Genomic DNA, 19,047 nt, shown 5'->3' with positions numbered 1-19,047 from the left:
TGCTCAAATCCAGCAAGCTGACTTCAGAAAAATGTAAAGACACCTCTCATGGGCAAAACCATCTACGAATGTTGATGCAACTGTTCAAAGTGACTTTATCTCTGGCCCAGTTCCTTAAAGGTGACATGAATTTTGGTTTTAAGTGTGTGGCATGAATACAGGACCATTCAGTGAACATTAACTTTGAAGTTTCTATTTTCACATTAATGCATAAGCATTAATGCAACATTTAAAAATGCAATCTAAAAAGATTAGGAAATACAGAACTTAGTTTCAGCAGCAATGCAAAGTAATTACAATATAGCAACATCTGTTTTTTTCCTAGTTAAATATATTTAGCTAGGAAGGAAGTTCAAAAAACCAACTGTCTAAAATTCAACATCTTAACATTGCACTATGCACCTCCAGTCAATCTTTTCTTAAGACTCCATTTTGCATTTCTTTACCAGTTGAATTCAATTGTTCAGCCTGAGTTCTTCCTGAAAACAAAGTATTTCCATTGAATTTAATTTTACATTCAGCAGAATAGTGCTTGCCAGAAACATCTAACACACAGTGTAAAACAGAATTGCTAATACCAGATGTTGATAAACAAACGCAACCCTCTACTGCCCAGCAATTAAAATTGATAAGAAGCTGTGTTCTTCAGGACTTCTTTTCAAGTCTAACAGTCAGCTCTGGAATTGCCAGCCACTGAAGGTTTTTATGACTTTGCTTTTTATGAATGCACGGCCTAACAGGTGATAAGCGCTTTTGTGCACTTGGCTGGTGTTTGCCCATGATCAAGACTGTTGACTGGGAGTTTATTGCTGTGAAAGATGCCAACAGCACCCCAAGGACAGACTGGGACATTCCAGCACTTGTCAGAGAGGTGCCAGTTTCCCCCTAAATCAAACACTAGTGTGATTTCACAGAGCCACAGCAGTGCTGATAACAGCTTTAGACTTGGATGCCAGGGGAGAGAGCAGTCAGACTGTGTTACTCACTACAGCTAGAACAGCCTACAAGTTCACTTTAACTTGTGGGTCAGGGAGGAAGAAGGATCAAACCTTATCTATGATACAGTTGTCGGTCAGTCCCTGATGCCACTGCATTAACACATATCCTGGAGTACTGACAGCAGAGTCCTCCAAGGTACTAGTGCCGTATCAGGGCAGGGTAAACTCAGAAGTACAGACTGGCTACCTATTTGTCTTGTCACTTTACCTTAGAGCCATGAATATTCCCATAGTACTAGACGCTGTAAAGACATACAAGGCGCGAAGACCCCTGCCCTAGAAGATTATGCTATAGTACATAGCGTCAATGTCTACCCACTTAGGTGTAGTCACTACCTCTGTCAGGCTCAGTGCCAACTTTGGTCCCAACACCAGCTAGAATTGTTGGTGCTAATAAACCCTGCCTCTCAGAGGCTTTGCTAGCGCAGGCGCAACCCTATACGTTGCGGCTATCTAGCTTTTGGGCCAGAACCAACTCACGCCCTGCCCGTTGGCACAAATGCAGGGTTTGCATATATGTTCCCTCTACCTTCATGCTTAACACAGCTTTATCCAGCCTGATCTAGCAGTCACAGCTCAATTATAATCCACACTTGGGTCTAGGACAGCAGTGAAGACACATCTTTTAAAACCATCTGGACTAGTATCAAATTTCTTAGAGATATGAAGTGGAGAGAAAGCTACAGCCAGTAAATCTCATTGTTTCATTCAGGTCCATGGAGTCTTGATAGAGCTAGTCTCTTCCTCTCCTCTTCTGCAAACAAACAAAGCAGCCAGTAAAGCTGACTCCAGGGAGTTGCAAAGAATAAATAAATTTACAGGCAGTCCTTATTCCTTAGTGTCTAGGCTATTTTTCTTCATTTCATTCCATGTATTCAAACTTGTTTCAGCTCATTAATATAAAGAAGTCACGTTACACTTTGGGAATGAAAGCGTACATTCTCTGGTTTCCCGTGGCTATCTTCCTTCCATTGCAACAGCAACACTTTCCCTACAAGTATCCTGTAAAAAACACTTCATTCTTTCCTACATTTATCGTAAGATAAATGGAAGAACAGGGAAAAGTGAAGAAACTACTTTCACCACCATAGCCTCTCCTAACTATATAGGAAAACCACCTATTCAAAGCAGAGCTCAATTACCAAATACCTTTTAAAAGACATGCCCTATAATACTAGTTTTATTTTACAAGGTAGGTGCTAATCTCAGTGGTGCAGCCAAATTTTATTTGGGTTAATCATTTGCTAGTTATGGAGCACTTTACTCCAATTGATTTAATTTCTGCTTTCAGTTCCTGTCCTAAAACTTGCACAATTTTCCCATGGCTGTGGTATTCCACAGCCACTGGTGGCTAAAATTCAGCAGAATACAGTCTCTTCTACACACCACATGGCTTGAGCATTCGGGAGGGATGGGAGCATGGGAAGCAGGCAAAAAGAGGCACCATATAAAAAGGACAATGACAATGAAGTCTGCTTAACAAACAGATGTGGTGTTCAAGGGAGAGAGACTGCAATTCCAATGAATACACAGAGCACTTCATTTTAACAACCAGACAGAAGCATCATCAGATTGCATTTGTTATGGGGGGCAGAGGAAACCAAAGATACACATGGCTGTTATTTTCCTAACATTGCAAGACTGCTTTTCTTCCTTCCTCCTGAAACTGCATTTGTCCTGAGGCCAGGTGCAAGCAGTACACCTCACAGCTAGTGGCAGTTGATGGATTGGATCAAGCTCCCTATTACTGAGTTTTGGATCATTAAGTAAACAATTTTAAATGAAGCAGTATTGATTCTTTTTTTCCTTCTAAACAGGTGGCAATTGAAACATGAAGAGCTCATAAAAATATCCCTTTTAACAGAGGAGATATAATTGATAAAAACAAACAGGAGGCATGACTAAATAATTGTTTAAATATTTAAGATCAGTTGAACTACTGCCAAACAGGGTAAAACTTGAGTTTAATCTTATGCCTTGAGTTCCCATTTGTAGAAAAAGACAGAATGATGGCCTCAATCTCCATTATAACGATTTTTGCAAAGTGCTTGGTAACAGTCTGAGAATTATGTACACTTATGTGCACACCTAGGTGCACATATAAACACACAATCTGGAACATCATACAGCTTAGTGCACATCAGAGATTTACCTGACAAAGAAGCAGAACAAAAATCTGTTATTATTTCTTGATTCTGCTGTGGCAACAGACTTTTTTTTAATTAAGTATCTGGATGACATTTTTGCCTTCGCCTCCCTAAGTTTTCATTGATAAAATTATCAGTTCAACATAGGCAAGCACTAGTTAAAAACATCTATAAAGTTTCAGTGTAGGGAGGAGGAATTACAAAGTTAAAATCCAATTAATATTCTTATCTTACTTTTTTTTTTTTTTTTAAATCAGAACAAAAAATTACCTAAAAAATACTTAGAACATGCATTTGTGGATTTTTTCCCCCCCAAATTTACACAGAAAGGAAAAGAGGTTACTAAGCAGTAATCAGAGCTCTTAGAAATACATAAATTACATGTACAATCCATCCACTGTACATATACAGGCACCCCACCGTAAGCTGAGTAACACTGCAGCTTTGTTGTATTTGGCAAGTGAGCCCATGTGGTGTTCCCCTCTACTCAGGAGACAAGCATATCTGACAAAAGGTTTATCTTTCCTTTCAACTCCCTATCAAATACAGAGTTCAGTGCAAACAAATTCTTGTGGGAAAGTGGGAAAGAGAGTGGACACGGTGGAATTTCAGCATCTCAGAAGTCTTCAGCTGACACTAGATAACATTATTACCCATTGTTAGAAATGGTTCTCGATAAACACTTTCAACTAGCAACTTCCACATACTGGGTCCTACCCGCAGGCAAAACTCAGAGTCCTTCGGACCAACAATAACTGCAGAACCACTCAGTGAAGTACCACACAAGCTCTAAACATAGGTGCAACAGCACAGAACTTGATAAAGGTAACGACACTGCTCCAGGTCACCATTTGACAGGCCACAAAAAAGGAGACATTAAGATAATCAGGTATATTGAATTCTGGTGAATTTTGACAACAGAAGGATACTTCATTTCTGCAGTCTCATGAAAGACCTTAACATACTGCATTAACTCAGAGCCTGCAGAGAGATTACTATGTTCTTCGATCTCTTTCAGCTTCACACAAACCACCTTGAGGATTATTGAGAAGGCCTGACTTTATCTGCCATGGAGCATCATACACGTGCATGCCACCACATGCCTGTGACAACCAGGCAGTAGCTGGTTGAAGCAACTCCTGCACATAGGTACACCTCAGCTGGAGAAGGACCAGCCACTAGCGAGTCAAAGGTCATGTCAATTAACCCTTGTGACTGAGCAAGAGACAGGGCCATTTTGTCACCTCTTCACCTATTACAACGCAACTCTTGATGCTGGGTAACCTGCTTGAAGATGCCATTAACCAGCTGGTTTCAGGGACACAATTGCTACTGTTAACACCTTAGAGATGGCTCATGGACTAACAGAAAGCCTAAAAGAGCCTCGTAAAAATAGTCACATGCCATGAGGAAACAAGTACTGCTCACAAAATAATCTGCTGGTAAAATGAGACTCAAAGGCTGAGAGACACAGAATGCCCTTCTTATGGATTTTCAAGGACACAGCTATCACCCATCACTTGTGGATGAGATCATTCAGCTCTGTTAAGTCCTAGATGGGTTGACACCTCCTTTCATGACAAAACTAGAAAGTTCTCGCAACAAAACCCGTCAACCCTGAGATACCGGAGAATCTATTCAACAATATGATCAGTTGTGAGTCTACCTATCTCTTACAAAGAGGGGTACCAGAAAAGGGGTGGGAGTAAACACAACACACACACCAAAAAAAAAAAAAAAAAAAAAGCAAGAGAGAGAGAAGTATTCTGGAGAATGACAGAAGTGAAGCAAATTATTTCTGGTAACTCTGTCCAAGATCCAGGCATCTGATATTTGCTATCATGGACAATAAACTAGGCCATTCTCAAAAAGCTGGGAAATTACTTTGAGATAGAAAAAGTAGTTTTTTTGAGATCAAAAAGTAGAACACAGTAGCGAACTACGTAGACCCAACTTCATGCATGCTACCAGATGGAGGAGAGCTCTAACAATCAAGAGGCCCTCTAAACTTCCCCATAGCGAGACCAAGGTATAGATCCACTTCTCACGAGATACCCAAAGCATGCAAGGTCTTTGCTTCAGCAACAAGGCTGTCACTGCTAAGGATTATGATGCCAAGAGAGTAAACAGAAAGGAGACATTTCCTTTGAAACCCTGATACAACTGTCACTTTTCTTAGCTACGTAAGAGCAGCCAGCTACCCACCACAACCTGCTAGATCTCCATCAGCCACTCACTGTTAAATCAGCCTGTAAATTCAGATATGGTGGATTCAACTAACAATCTACAATACGTAATATTTCATCCCAAAGATCTTTGCCAGTTTCAACAGAAAGACAGAACAGCTGGGAAAGATGGGAAAGCAGTTCTTGTTACCATAGCAGCAACGCATTGAAAAGTCTTAAAATTTGACTCCATCTTGCTGTAAGCACATTGGAAGGATCAATAGAGGAAGCACCTAAAGAGCACACATCCTTTGTGTTTCCACGCAGCTAAAGCCCCCAGAGTCAAAGGAATCTGGCCATCGCAGTAGTGCAAAGGCCAGAAGACTACCTGCAGAGATGCCATCAACAGCAGAGAAGGCGGCATGTTTAACAAACCTGTTCTCAAAAAACTCATAGCAGGTTTTGGATTGAACTAACATGAAAGGAGCAAAGGTACTTCAGGGGAAGAAACAAAGGCTGGGGACAGAAAGAGTGCCAACCCTCCACCTTATACACACACACCAAATGCAGGAGAACTCAACTACCGCAAGGTTAAGAAATTGCCCAGCTCCCAGGATCTGCACATATTCCTTTCACAGTGTGAACGCAGAATCCTGGACACCTGTCCCACAGCAGGATCAATTACACCTAGATGAACCCTGATAAATATTCATCTAGCCTGCGCTTAAAGCCTTCCAGGGAGGAGATTCTACAGCCTTTCCAGGCAATACAGTTCATTGCTCCACTATCCCTCCCATGAGACAGGAGAAGTTCAGAGTATGCTTTAAAGACCATTACTTCTTATCTAATTAATCTGAACATGAAGAACAGATCTTTTTCCTCCTACTTAGGGCAGTCTTTTTTTGAAGACTTGAAGTCACCCACCTTCCATTCTCCCACTGTTGTTCTTTATGCTAAGCTATCTTTCCTCAGATCACAATATCGTGTTTTCTAGTCCTTGGGTGGCTCTTATTCTCCCCCAGACAGGTTTGTTTTCAGTTGGTCTACACCTTTGCTGAAATACAGTACTCACAATTTCCATTTCCTATCCACACAGTACCAATTTCATCAACAAACCATGTTCATAAGCAAACAAGGGAAGTATCAAGAATCTGATAAAAGATACATATGGCAACATCTGGTTCTCCTCTAGCCACAAGTCTTTTTACTCCATCACAGTCTGAAATTAAATCGACATATTATTGGGTTTTGACCAATCCATGTTGACTACTAACATATGTTGTTTAAACTAACAGACTGATTACCTCCAAGTGCTTAGAAATAGTTTGATTACTTGCTAGGTAGTTTCCAGCAGAATCCCTCAAAAGAAGAATCACATGGCACTTTGCATACATTATTTCAATAACGACAAACACAGACCACATGCAGGTTTCCTGAAATGAACACTGTTTGTTTGCAGAGAAAGGCAGTTGATACAAAACTTTCCACAGAAAAAGGAGACCACCTCAGCAGAGGCTAACAGCTAGTATTAAAACCTGCTTGAATGTTATCTACACTATTTTATATAAGAGATATAAGCTAGTGTCCCTTTACTCTTAGAGATACAATCCACGGAAAATTTCTAGAGAGTATGCTCTTCTCATAGTACACCACATTTTCACAGTCTGCTCAATTTCTCAGTCTTACTTTACAGTGAGACTTGATGTAGTGTTTTACATTCAAGCCACACAAAAAAACTTGCCATAGAATTCATCAAGAGATAACCTCAGTGTTTGACAGCATGCAATAAGCAATTCACATGCCCAAGAAGGGCTAGCATTAACACAGTACAGCTACAGCCTTGCATTTGCTGCAAAATCTGCAGAATCTGAAAGCCTTGTTTCTCCCTCATTCTTGTAGCATTTTTCTCATTTTTATGGTTCAAATACACAGCTGTCCAAATAAGATCATGTCATAATAGTAACAAAAGCTATGAAGAGCTGTCTCGAATGAACAGAACTACAAAGGCATACAACTGACATGACCGTGTAAGACTTAGATGTCTCTGCCTGTCATACTTTACATACTGTGGAAACAGGGAGCTCAGACTGTTTAGCGCTAGGATGCTGGATGACCTCTTGACATAGAAAACACCAAGTGAGCAGGTTTATTTTGTGTGAAGTGCTGAGATAATCCATTATAAATACTTTCTGGGTCACGGTTAAGATAACAGCATACAGTCACATGAAGTTTACTCACACTACGAATAAAGCAATACACATTTATTTATTTACTCATTGACTGCATTTCACTGTCTTCTAAGACAGAAGTGAAAAACAAACAAATCAAGTAATCTCAACTACATCTACTTAGGAAGAATAGTAGGGAAAAAAAAAATTAAGAACTATTTGCCTAAGTTTGTAAAGGACAGATAAAGCCTTTGTTCTACAGAATACAAACCCCACTGATTCTTAACACGATCAGCACAGGGCGTTCTCTTTTTTTGAAGCCACAGGATGGAAGAGCTTTCCTCTTGTCTCTGTCCCCTATCTCCATTGCCCTGCACAGATAATTGGGCAGAGGCATTTGAAGGGTGTAAGAATGAGATTAGCAGCAGCAACTATTTCCTGCGTTCATTCTCTTTTGCTCTACTTGTCAACATCCTCACTGGAGATGAGGCACCTTCACTTCAGCTCTTAGTTGGGCTGTGGTGCCCTCAAGGGTTATTATGAAAAAGAAGAGTCTAGCCAATTCTGGCCCATTTTCAGACGCAGTTTCGCCGGGAAGGGGATAGTTGCTGCAGGAACAAACATATTCTTTGGAGGTAATTCCTTACTTCGCAGAAGGAAGATACTTTCACTACAAAGACTACAGCCTTTGTTGTATTAGGGATGCACAAGGGTTCTGTAATCTTTGCCACCAGTACCATGCCTCTGCTATTAAACCTTTGGAGAGAATCCAGGGAAGTAAGCTGATGGATGATTTACATTCTGTTCTCAAACTGTGACCCAATTTTCTTCCCTATCCAACCCATATAAAATTATGTAATACTAATATTGCAATGAAAAATACTGTTAAAAATTGAAAAAAGTTAAATGTATCCCCAAGACTTCAGGGAGTACATTTGCAGAGGAGACTAGTGACTTCTGAGCACTGGAGTTATACATATGCAAGCTAGCGCAATCTTCTTGTGCTAATTCAAGACTGCTGCCTGACAGTGAGCAGCTTATTGCAAGTGTGACCACTCTCTGGTCTAAACAGAGGGGACAAGTCTGTGTTCTTGCCCAGTCTAGAACATAGGCAAGTAGAGAAGGACAGAGGGAGGACCATTTATTTTTAGAAATCTACAACAAAACTACTGGTGAGATGGTGAAAAACCTGGGTATATATGTTATTTAATTTAACATATTTACTACAGGCAAGAGACAAGAGCCATATGGACAAAGTAGAAGTTCATACAGAATTAGCACCGTAAGATGCTTAGTCTTTCAGAAAAAATACCTTATTTTAAATAAAGTAATTTTAACTGAGTTTTATGCATCCTGTGAAGAATGTCTGGCAAGTAATTTTAATTGCCCTAATTTTGGAGATGTGTATACAAGTCTTTGTCTTTAGTAGTTGGTCCTCACCTTTTATCTTTAATAGTTGCTCCCACTGGAAAGCAAATATTTATTCGCATAGTGAAGTTAAACACATGATGATCATTTCTTGCAGAATCAAAACAGATACTACTTCAACAAATGTGTTATACTTTCCTATTACTGCAAAAGAAAATGTATGCTCTATTTTTTTCAGGGTGTGTTAGAGTAAAGCTAATAGATAATAAATAAGAGCACAACTTGTTAACATAAACAAAGATAAAGATTTTCTACTATTTCAATATATTAGTTCACTAAGAATGGTATATTTCTCATTTGAAGTAAGCACTAGTCGAATTATATAACAAAGCATTTACTTTTTAAATAACTCCAGCAGAAAAAGGCACACAAAAGGGATTTTACAGTTAGAGGTAAAACCTTTCAGTATTCTATTACAAATATGACAAAGTTGTATTGTCAAATGACATAGCATAAGTCCATTGGCATTAGCAAGACGTGCGAGATTTGTGTTCCTATTGAAAACTTCAATAAGAAATTCAAAGATCAGGATCAATATTTGCAGAAGCAGAAGAAACTTAAAAGGATGCAGAAACCCTTTCTGTCCTAGGTTTATTTTGGCTTTGGTTAACACTTTTCATAAAATATTAAAACATCACATTGATTGTGAAGAACATATGAGAAAAACTAAAAAGACTACTGTAGGCACATTGCTAGGAATATCTAAAGGCCACCTAAAGATTTCAGTATAATTTCCTATTTTTGGTAGTTTATAGTTTTCAAAAGGATAAAATTCCAAGGCTGCAGTTTTAGTGCTTGATGTATTCCTTGCATAAAGTGCCACACACAGACACATTCTTTTCTTAAACTCAAGAAGGATTCAGCCAGTTTTGAAAAAAATGTGTGTTCATTAACTTACACCACTGGGAGTTCTGACACTAAAGCAGTTCAACTTGCTTTTGTCATAGTGGTTGTCCTAAGTTTTAAGAAATCATTGGCTTCCCCTGTGCCTGCCTATTTTTTATTGTAATTTTTCCAGGTTCTGAGTTTTCTGTTGTAAAGCATGGGTGTTAAGGGAGGAAACAGCCATTTAAGAACTATGGGACAGTACTTTTGATTTTTGTGGGGTTTTGTTGTTGGTGGTTTTTTGGGATTGTTTTTTTTAAAAAACAAAAACAGAACCAAAACCAAGTAGTTACACTATACTTACACACTTACCCGGGCCCTGCTTTGCGCTCTGTGCAATTTCTTACAGGTCCTTGAACTTGGAAAACAGGTGTTATTTTACTATTCTGTACCATGAAGTGGGCAAAAGAAGATGAAAATCCATGTGTCCTCAAAAATTGATCATGCCAGACAAGCAAAAAGTTCACACCAAGCACGTCTCTAGTCCTCCAGGTGTGCACAAACTGGTGGCCAAAGAAAACTACTTGATTTAGAGCAGCTTTAGAATTTCCTATTTAAAAAAAAAAAAACACCAAACACCAAAAAATCACTGTCTAAAAACATACAGTAAAATTAATATTAAGTTTGACTACTAAAAGCATTGAAGACTCCCTCTGTTATTTAAAAAAAATATATACACACCCATATATATCTTTCTGGTAGGAAGTAAAATACAGGAGCTACTACCGTAGTATAAGCTTGGAAATACACGTGCTCTCCATTATCATTACTGGTATTATAATGGTTCTCACAGGCCATTATGCCAGATGAAGCATGACTGTATGAGGAGAGCTAGTACCTTACCTAAAAACTCACTAATCTACACATTCTTCTCCTGTAACTCAGCCTACCCATCAGGCTTATTTGCAACTGGCAACTTTCCAATGCATTTGAAACTTGTGTTGGACCTCTTGGTGGCAGGCAGAAAACACCTTGCCCCCAACAAGACACTATTTTCCATCTGGAACTGAAGGAGCAAGTGTTCACAGCTTTTGTGTTCAGCCACTAATGCACATTAAACAATCTATTAACACACAAAATTAATGAGGTACTGCCAAGTTTAAAGTCAGCAAAGCACTGTGCCTGTGCATATTTCCCTACAGCATATGTTGGCACTGTTGTTTGTAATACATCCAGCGCTCAGGCATTTGGAGCTCAGCCTAATTAGTTCACTGCAATTGAATCTCAACTCTAGCCTTGATTCAGCTGCAATGAAAGTTTTGAAAGAGGCCTATCTACGCAGCCTTGCACATTTCTTCCCTGGCCCTTGAAGAGGCAAGGAGTGTGCCAGAATTGCCCAGCCAACCATTTGACAGATACACAGAAATGTGAATACTGCACTTACTGGTTTTCTTAAGATCATTCATGTGCAACTTTTAAAGGTAGAATAATTCTTTTCCTGGAGGAAAGCAAACACCAGAGAAGGACTTGAAACATTATACTGGAAGGATGATAGGAAAAGAGAGAAGGCCTACCTCAGGAAAGTCTGCCCAAATTTAATAACTTTTATGTGTGCATTCCACAGAGTTGTTTCTCCACTGCACGCAACCTGTCTCCACTGAGCATTAGTGTTCAGAACTTTACAGCCTTCTGCTTACTCGAAAACCTAAACATCAGTACAATTACAAAGTCTTTTTTGCCTCCACAGAACTCCCTCCCCTCACGCAGCTTCTGTGTCTGCCTGTGGACCACAGGTCAAGATGACACTCATCAAGTTTTTTTTCAAGTAGCTGAACAGAAATTGAATTTTCGTAATTATTGCTAGAGATACTGTGTGCCTTCAAAAGGCATTTTAATTAGAAGATACCCAGTTTTTCACCTTCCTTCCCCTTCAACAATCAAAATACGTTTCCACAATAATTTTCATGCAGCAATCTTTTAATGCAACAAATGATGCAAAGATGGTAGTTTAGTCAAAGGGACTTCTGGGCATTAACTATGAGTGGTTGACATTGAGAGGATCTGGTTTCCAATACTGCTTTTTTTTCTGATGAGAGTTTTACTAAGTAAACTTGGATTTTTTTTTTCTTTCAGTTTTAGTTATTTATGCAGTTATTCGTGTCTGTGTTTTTTATCCTGAGAATTTCTACTGTCCCACTGGGAGAGAGAAATGGGGACCCCTCCTGACCTGTAACTACACTGTCACTCTTGAGGTCTTCTTGGCACAGACTTGGATTGGTCTCAGTCACAGGACAGCCAGACAGTCCTCAGCAAAAATGAAACTTCTGTCACGTTACAGATTGGGAAACAGAGTGGAAAGCTTTACACTGGCCAACCCAAACACTATCTCAATCACACAATTCCCAAAGAAGCACCTTCATGCAATATTGTAGCTAAGGGGCTGCACTGTGGCATGCAGCAGGGAAGGAGGGCGCAGCAAAACCTTTAAGTCACTTCTCCACATCACCTGTATCCAAAATCTGCCAAGACTCAAAACTTCAATATCTGGCTGATCAGCAAACAGGGCTGACCCTGCAACAGCAACTCCTAAACATTAGCAAATTGTCTTACGTGTACAACCAGCTACGGTAACGGGACAAGCAAAAGGTCTTCCTTCCTCTCTGGGAATATGTAAAGTTGGCTTTCCAATCCCTTTTTGTCTCAGATAAAAGTGTTACCAGGCATATTGACAGATACATAGTGCTAGGTTGCAAAGATGTCCACTCTGCTGCAAATCAAAATGCCAGACCCCTCAGTAGGGCTGAGGGGGAAAAAAAGAAAAAAAAAAAGCTACAAATATCACCTTGTTTCCACTTCATTTTTCCGAATTGTAGTCCTCAAACATGTGTGCTACCTCAAAGATCTATATAAGCCACTGCATCGCTGTAACACACTATGCTCCTGAAAACGTGAAGTGACAAAGTGGCAGATTCCTATTATTACAATTGTATCTAGCACAAAGGGATGGGAGTAGCGGGCTCCAGTAATACAAATAAACACTAAATGCTGGTTGCAAGCAACAGGAACTCATAGACAAAAGTCATATAGAAATAAAACAAACATTTGTTCACATAGGCCTCTGGATGACAAGAAGCATAATCTCTCTCAAACTTGCCAAAATGAGGGAGCCAATTTGACCTCAACTAAACTACCTCAGTCTTGACGAGACAAAAAAAGCTAAACCTGGGTCCTCCTGCAATTGACTGCAGCAGAATGGATATGGCTGTGATCAAGTTATTTTTCTCTCCTTCTACTTAGGAAAGACACGCTTATTTTGGAAGATTTAAATCTCCTTTTTAAAATACAAGTAATAATCTGAAAGTCTGACTCCAAGCCACAAAAATCTCTAAACATCCCAATGTTCATGTCCAAAAGATAGTACTTTGTATGTTTTGCCCCTTTTTTCACTCAGTTTACTCAGTCTGAAAGAAAACTTACTCATGTGTGAGCACATGCACACACTAATTATTTTATGGATCTTTCTCCCTCCTCAACAGTTTACACACCGAGTATGAACCAGTAGGTTTGGAAGTATGTTTGCAGTACATTTGGAAACATGACAAAAATGGGATTTTAAGTTGGAGTTATGCTTCTTCCTCACAGTATTGTATGTAAGCAGCACTATGTAAACACGGCATTGCCTTTAATAATTGATTACTGTAAGTCTTGATACACGCACAACTGGAATATTCTCTCTACCCTTGCTTCTAATCTTTGCATGTGTGCCCATGCAGCCACACTTCTGAGAGTTTCCCTGTTTCTAGAGGCCAGTCTCCCGAATCTCAACGACCAGCCAGTCCAAGCTTACGTAAACATCTTGGGATTCAAACAAACTCAATGACAATCATTGCTGATTAAACCAAACGTATACAAAGGCAAAGTAAATTGAACCAGGTACACGCATGCAAAGATAAGATAGAAGCTGATTATCTTGCATGGCAACAAAGGAGAGCTGCCATACCAGAACAGACCAATGGTCCATCGGTTCCCGAATTGTTCCCTCTGGTAACAGCCAACACTTCAAAGAACATGGGGAGTCAACATGCAGTGTACGTTGCCAGAAGTCGTTATTTGCCATACTGAGAACAAGAGAAATCACCAGAAAGCTCATAACTTAAGTTTCTTCAGGCATATTTTAATATGTTTTATTTTAAACTACTTAAAGAGGGTGAGAAGCTCTTCCCTCGTGCACTTAAATCTAAAATAATTTTTTAAAATATCTGAAGACTTCACTTATTCTTTACAGTCATTTCCAACACTGGCACAGTCTCAGGATTTCAGCAGGCCACTATGAGGACAGTATTTAAGCTTCTTTTGTCCCTCCACCTCTCTTCACATAGCCTGAAAACTTGATTCATTAAGGCCACAAAACCATTTCACCTCTCAAAGCCACTATCCCAAGGTGCACTACTATGATAAGTGTGATAAGATGCCCTAGCGCCGAAGGTCATTGAGAACAGTGGCACTCAGTCATTTCCTCACCTCTGACAGCCAAGGGGGGTTTGGTGGCTCTGGCAGGACATTACTATACATGCAGCCATACCACAGGGCAAGCTCTTGCTTGCAAAATGCAAGTTTCCAAGCAACCACCAGTTGTGTTTGCAGAAGCCACATATGTAAATCTTCAGCTATCGAGCACAATTTACTTGCACTGGTAGAATTAAGTGTACATATACTATATAATTCATATATTTGCATGAAGTTTAATACAACATCAAACCAAGTCATGTAGCTGAAATAAAAGCTTCTATCATCTCCACCAGTATTTTTAGGCAGTTTTTTTGAGTGGTAAATTAATAGCCGATTCCCCATTCCTTCTGCCCATAGAGACTACTTTCACAGCCTGTAAAAATCTAGCATAAATTAGGTACAATAAATCATTTCTTATTCTGCTCACTTGAGATGTTTCTGCTCTTTGGTCTGAGCAAATAAAACAAATCTCAGAAAAGACCTGTGCAGAGTTCAGTTGATTTAATCAACGACTGTGATACCCAATTATCCTGGAAGACTAAAAACATCAACAAGAGAGAAAGAATATACATTTTGCATCTTGGAAAACAGGTATTTCAGCCGCCTTTTGAAAGAAATAACAATTCAGAAGTAAACAGGTCATTGGCCTGATCTAGTACAGCAACCCTCTATTGCTGTACAAGATAACTAGATTCCATCCTTTAGATCAAGGGATACACGAGGGCCTTTGCTGCATGCCAAAACACATAGCAATCTAAACAATATGAAACAAACATACCAACATAGAATCTGTGGATTAAATCTTGGTGTTCAACTTCCCTTTTCTAAACACTATAATATAAAACTGAGGAAAATCAGTTCTGAATATCAGTTCTTAGCTATTAATATTCTAGATACCACTAAGATTCCTGTGCAGGAAAAGGGTGTGACAGGCAATCAGTAGATGTAGCTCTTATCGCTTGATAAACAGTGTTTCAACATCCAGCCAGAGATACAGGTCCAGAACAAGTTACATTGACTATTCCACGAGTTGTTTCTAATTTAATCATTTCAGCGTATAATTAAGAACACAGCCACACACTCCACAGTGGAATAAATAGAAAATTGAGAAGCCCACAGTGCTCGTTGCTGCCATCTTTGGGCTAGATCTTGGCCAGGACCCTCTACTCAGCTGTGGTCTTTATGGCCTGATTTAACACCACTCCTGTTCCCTTTCTCTCCCCTCTGAACCTTTAAGATAGCAACCAATACCTCCCAGACAGCTGAAAACCCCCAGAATAAAGCAGGAGGTAGCCAGCAGAGGGAAGCACAAAGAGGCAACGGGCAAATGACACTAGTCTCTTAAGCTCATTTTGGAGAGACAACCACCTTGCACATCACAAGGTGAAACCCAGCTTAGCTCTCTATGAATGTTTGTATGCTATCAACAAAATAATCAAGTCACTTCCTCCAGTGGGAGAGAAGTGCATGCATGACAGCGGGGGGGTGTCTTATAACTCTGGGTCCTTTTAGCTCTGCAGCTTATCACTTGTAACCAACTGCTTGCAAAAAGCTAGCAAACCACGTGCAAAAATCAGGTCCCATGCCTCTTTCAGAGTAGACGCTGAGACACAACAGCTTCTCTGGATCAGGCAAACTGTCTGCCTTTTCAGTTATTTTAGTAACAAGCTTCTGCGTTGTAACAACTATTAATCTACAATACTCAGCATCTGGCTGGCAAGGGCTGTACTCAAAAGAGAGCATTCCTTGGTGCAGCAGAAAGCAAGCGTCCCAGGAAGTTGCTTTGGGAGCTCAGAAAGCAAGAGAGTTGGAGAGGTATGGACCAAAGATCAGTAGCCTAAAACATTATTTAACAGGCACAAAAAGTGCAGGCTTATCTACTACACAAAGAGAAGTTGGGATGGCTGAGGACAGTACAGGCTCAATTCCCTCTGCTGATGGAAATCAGAGCGAGGCTGCCTAAAAATACACACGTGGTACTTGCAGATTGCCTTGTAAGAAACATATGGGGGTGTTAGTACCCTCTTCTGTCTCTTCAGAGTCCTACAGAAGGAATTTGCACAATGCTTAGTAAGACGCTTGAGAATATTTACTGCCATTGTCATTCACCATTGCATCAGATAGAGCTCTTCTGGAAAGAGGGGAAATGCTGCGGCTAATGCTTACACCATGGATAAGTGTGTGTTGGGGGGTAGAGACAGGCAATGACTTCCCGTATGTATTACAATCTCTTTCCTAAAGTAGAATTACAAAATCTTAATTCTTGCACAGATAGGATTAATCCACACTGCTAATACTTGCAAAAAAAAAGTTAAAATTCAGGCTAGAATCTTAGGTAGATAAAGGGATCTAACAGGGTTTTTTTTTCAGGATTTTCCTAGGCCCACTGTTAAGGTTTAGAGAAAATTAGTTAAGATATTGAACACAATTTATTGTCCCTTCTATACATAATTTGAGACACCTGAAAGAGGTCAGAAATCATAAAAGATGGCTGCCTAAAACTCCATTTTTAGAGAGAAAAAAAAAAAGAATCCTATTCCTGAAAGTGTTTTAAGTTGTTCAACCACAACTATTAGATACCTCATAATTATAGCCATTAGCTCTTTTGTCATCTAATGGCATTATCATAATGCTAGAGAGAATGGAGCCCACAATTATCTCAGCAGCTGCACACAGTCAACTCCCAATTAAATATATTCAGATGACAGCTGTTTTCCCTCCACTAAAATAAAGTTGGTACCACTTACCTGACTACCTAAAGACTCCAGAATTCTCAAATGTAGAATAGAAGCACACAATCCTGAATTAACTTAAAATAATAGTTACTTAGAAATAGAATTTAAAGTCAGAATACAATAATTAGGTCCTAAAGACTGATTTTTAGCAAAGTCTTTTATCTTAGGATTTTGACCATAAAATGTTTTTACCTCTACCCATTGTAATAAACATGCATATATGTAGAGTATATATATACGCATACATGTGTGTTTGTGCATGCATACAATAAACAGACACCACGATTCTGCCTGACCTTATTACCTACATTTAACATATGCAAATTGCTCAAGGGTCATGCAAGCCTTCCGCAACATCTGGATTAAAAAGCACTGATTTCTCAGGGAGGCAGTTGTTGAGATCCTTGTGCACCACAAACCTACCACACGCTGGCTCAGGGCAAACGCTGCGCTCCGTAGCGAATATTATACCCAAAGCAGTTTTCATCTTGCCTGCAGCTACGTGGCTTTAACATCCTCCAAAAGTCATCGGTCATCCTCCTTCCTGTCCAAAAATTACAGCGATGGCATTCGTACCCGGCAGGACAAGGAGTTAGAGCAAGGAGCAATAAAAAAGGCAAGGAGCATCACCTGTCTCTCGTCCTCCTCCAACAGGGCTGCAACACTGATAACACACCTATTCAGTCAGAAACAGGTGCTGTACAGTGAGCTGGAAAATCAGGAGTCACTGCATTAAAAATTAGTAAAGAATGGACGACACTGTTACCTACTCCATTTCCACACTCAGAATGAACAATTTATTTCAAATCCCAGGGTAACTTTCTGAAGAAAATTGCCTGAAGCCAGCTCCTGCTCTACCTGATAGATATACCTAAGAGCTCCTGAACTGAAATACAGCATTTCTGTTTAAAATAAGAGAAACTTTCCCCCGAAGTATGACTTTTTGTTTGTTTGTTTTGTTTCACACCTGTGAAAAAAAAACCACCTCAGAAGACTGAGGTATCTGCAAGACGTTCAAGCCTTGAGCACCAGGCTGGTCTGGAAAGCTCCGTGACTGAGGGGACCGCCGGGGCTGCCGCTTTCCCGCCTCCGCGGCCAGGACGAGCCCTGTGAGGGGAGGCGGGGAGAGGGCACGGCGGCAGCGGTCACCTCACGCTTCAGGGAGGGCGGGCAGGCGTAAAAGCCCCTCGCACCGATGGCCGCGCCGGGAGACGGTTTTCCCGCTCCGGGCAGCCGCGGCTCGGCGCGGGCAGCGGGGCCGCCGCGGCTGACAGGACAAGCCGCTCTAACGGGAGCACGGCGCGGAGCAGGTGGGCCCGGCGGGCGGTGGGGAGCGGGGCGGGTTACTCACACGGTGAAGTGGTATACGAAGCACTTCCAGCCCGTGGGTCGCTCCAAGAAGTTGTAGACCCTGCCCTGGACGCTGCTGCGGCTCAGCAGGGGCTTGCGGAGGCTGTAGATGGAGACGCGGGGGTCGAGGCTGACGGGGGGCCGCGGGCAGTCGGCGCTCACCACCACCACCTCGCTCTTCAGGTGCGGCGGCCGCTCCGGCTCCGGGTTGCAGCCCGCCGGCGGCTGCCCGCCCTGGGCGGCAGAGAGTGGGGCGTAGTGGGCGTTGGGGGTGCTCTCGGCCAGCTCCAGCGCCGAGGGCTTCTTGGCGAGCGTCATGCTGCCTTTCCTGGGCAGCGACAGCCGGCCCAGGCTCCGGCTTTTCTGCTCGCCCGGTGGGGAGCTGGAGGACATGGCTGGGGCAGCTCGGGGAAGCCGGGCGGCGCGGCGGTGTCGGGGCTGCGCTGCCCCAGGGAGCTGCGGGCCGGCGCCGGGCGCCCTCTCCCGCCGCCGCCGCTGGCCCGGCCCCCTGGGGGGCGGCTCCCGGCCGGGAAAGGTGACGGGATGCCGCGGCGGGGGCGGGCCCGCCCCGACCCGGCCTGCAGTGCCGGTGCCGCCCGTCGGGAGGCGCTGCGCGGCGGCCCCGGCCCGGCGGGGCAGGAGCTGCGCTACCTCAGCGAGGGAGCCGGGGCGTCCCCTCAGCCTCACCCACCGGCTGCGCCTGCCTCAGGGCCCTGCCCGTA

At 41.7% G+C, this 19,047-nt stretch overlaps 1 protein-coding gene across 1 annotated transcript in view; it reads right to left on the bottom strand.

Moving 5' to 3' along the window:
• KCNQ1 (potassium voltage-gated channel subfamily Q member 1) overlaps positions 1–18,718 on the bottom strand; it is a 356,039-nt gene extending 337,321 nt beyond the window's left edge. Inside the window, exon 1 of the mRNA XM_075163025.1 lies at positions 18,327–18,718. Coding sequence (XP_075019126.1) covers positions 18,327–18,718 — 392 coding nt within the window. The remainder of the gene's footprint in view (positions 1–18,326) is intronic.
• Positions 18,719–19,047: the final 329 nt, after the last annotated feature.

Source organism: Calonectris borealis, chromosome 14 (assembly GCF_964195595.1).
Source record: "Calonectris borealis chromosome 14, bCalBor7.hap1.2, whole genome shotgun sequence".
NCBI lineage: Eukaryota > Metazoa > Chordata > Aves > Procellariiformes > Procellariidae > Calonectris > Calonectris borealis.
Note: the sequence above shows the minus strand (reverse complement) of the source record. Positions and strands in the feature narration are given on the sequence as shown.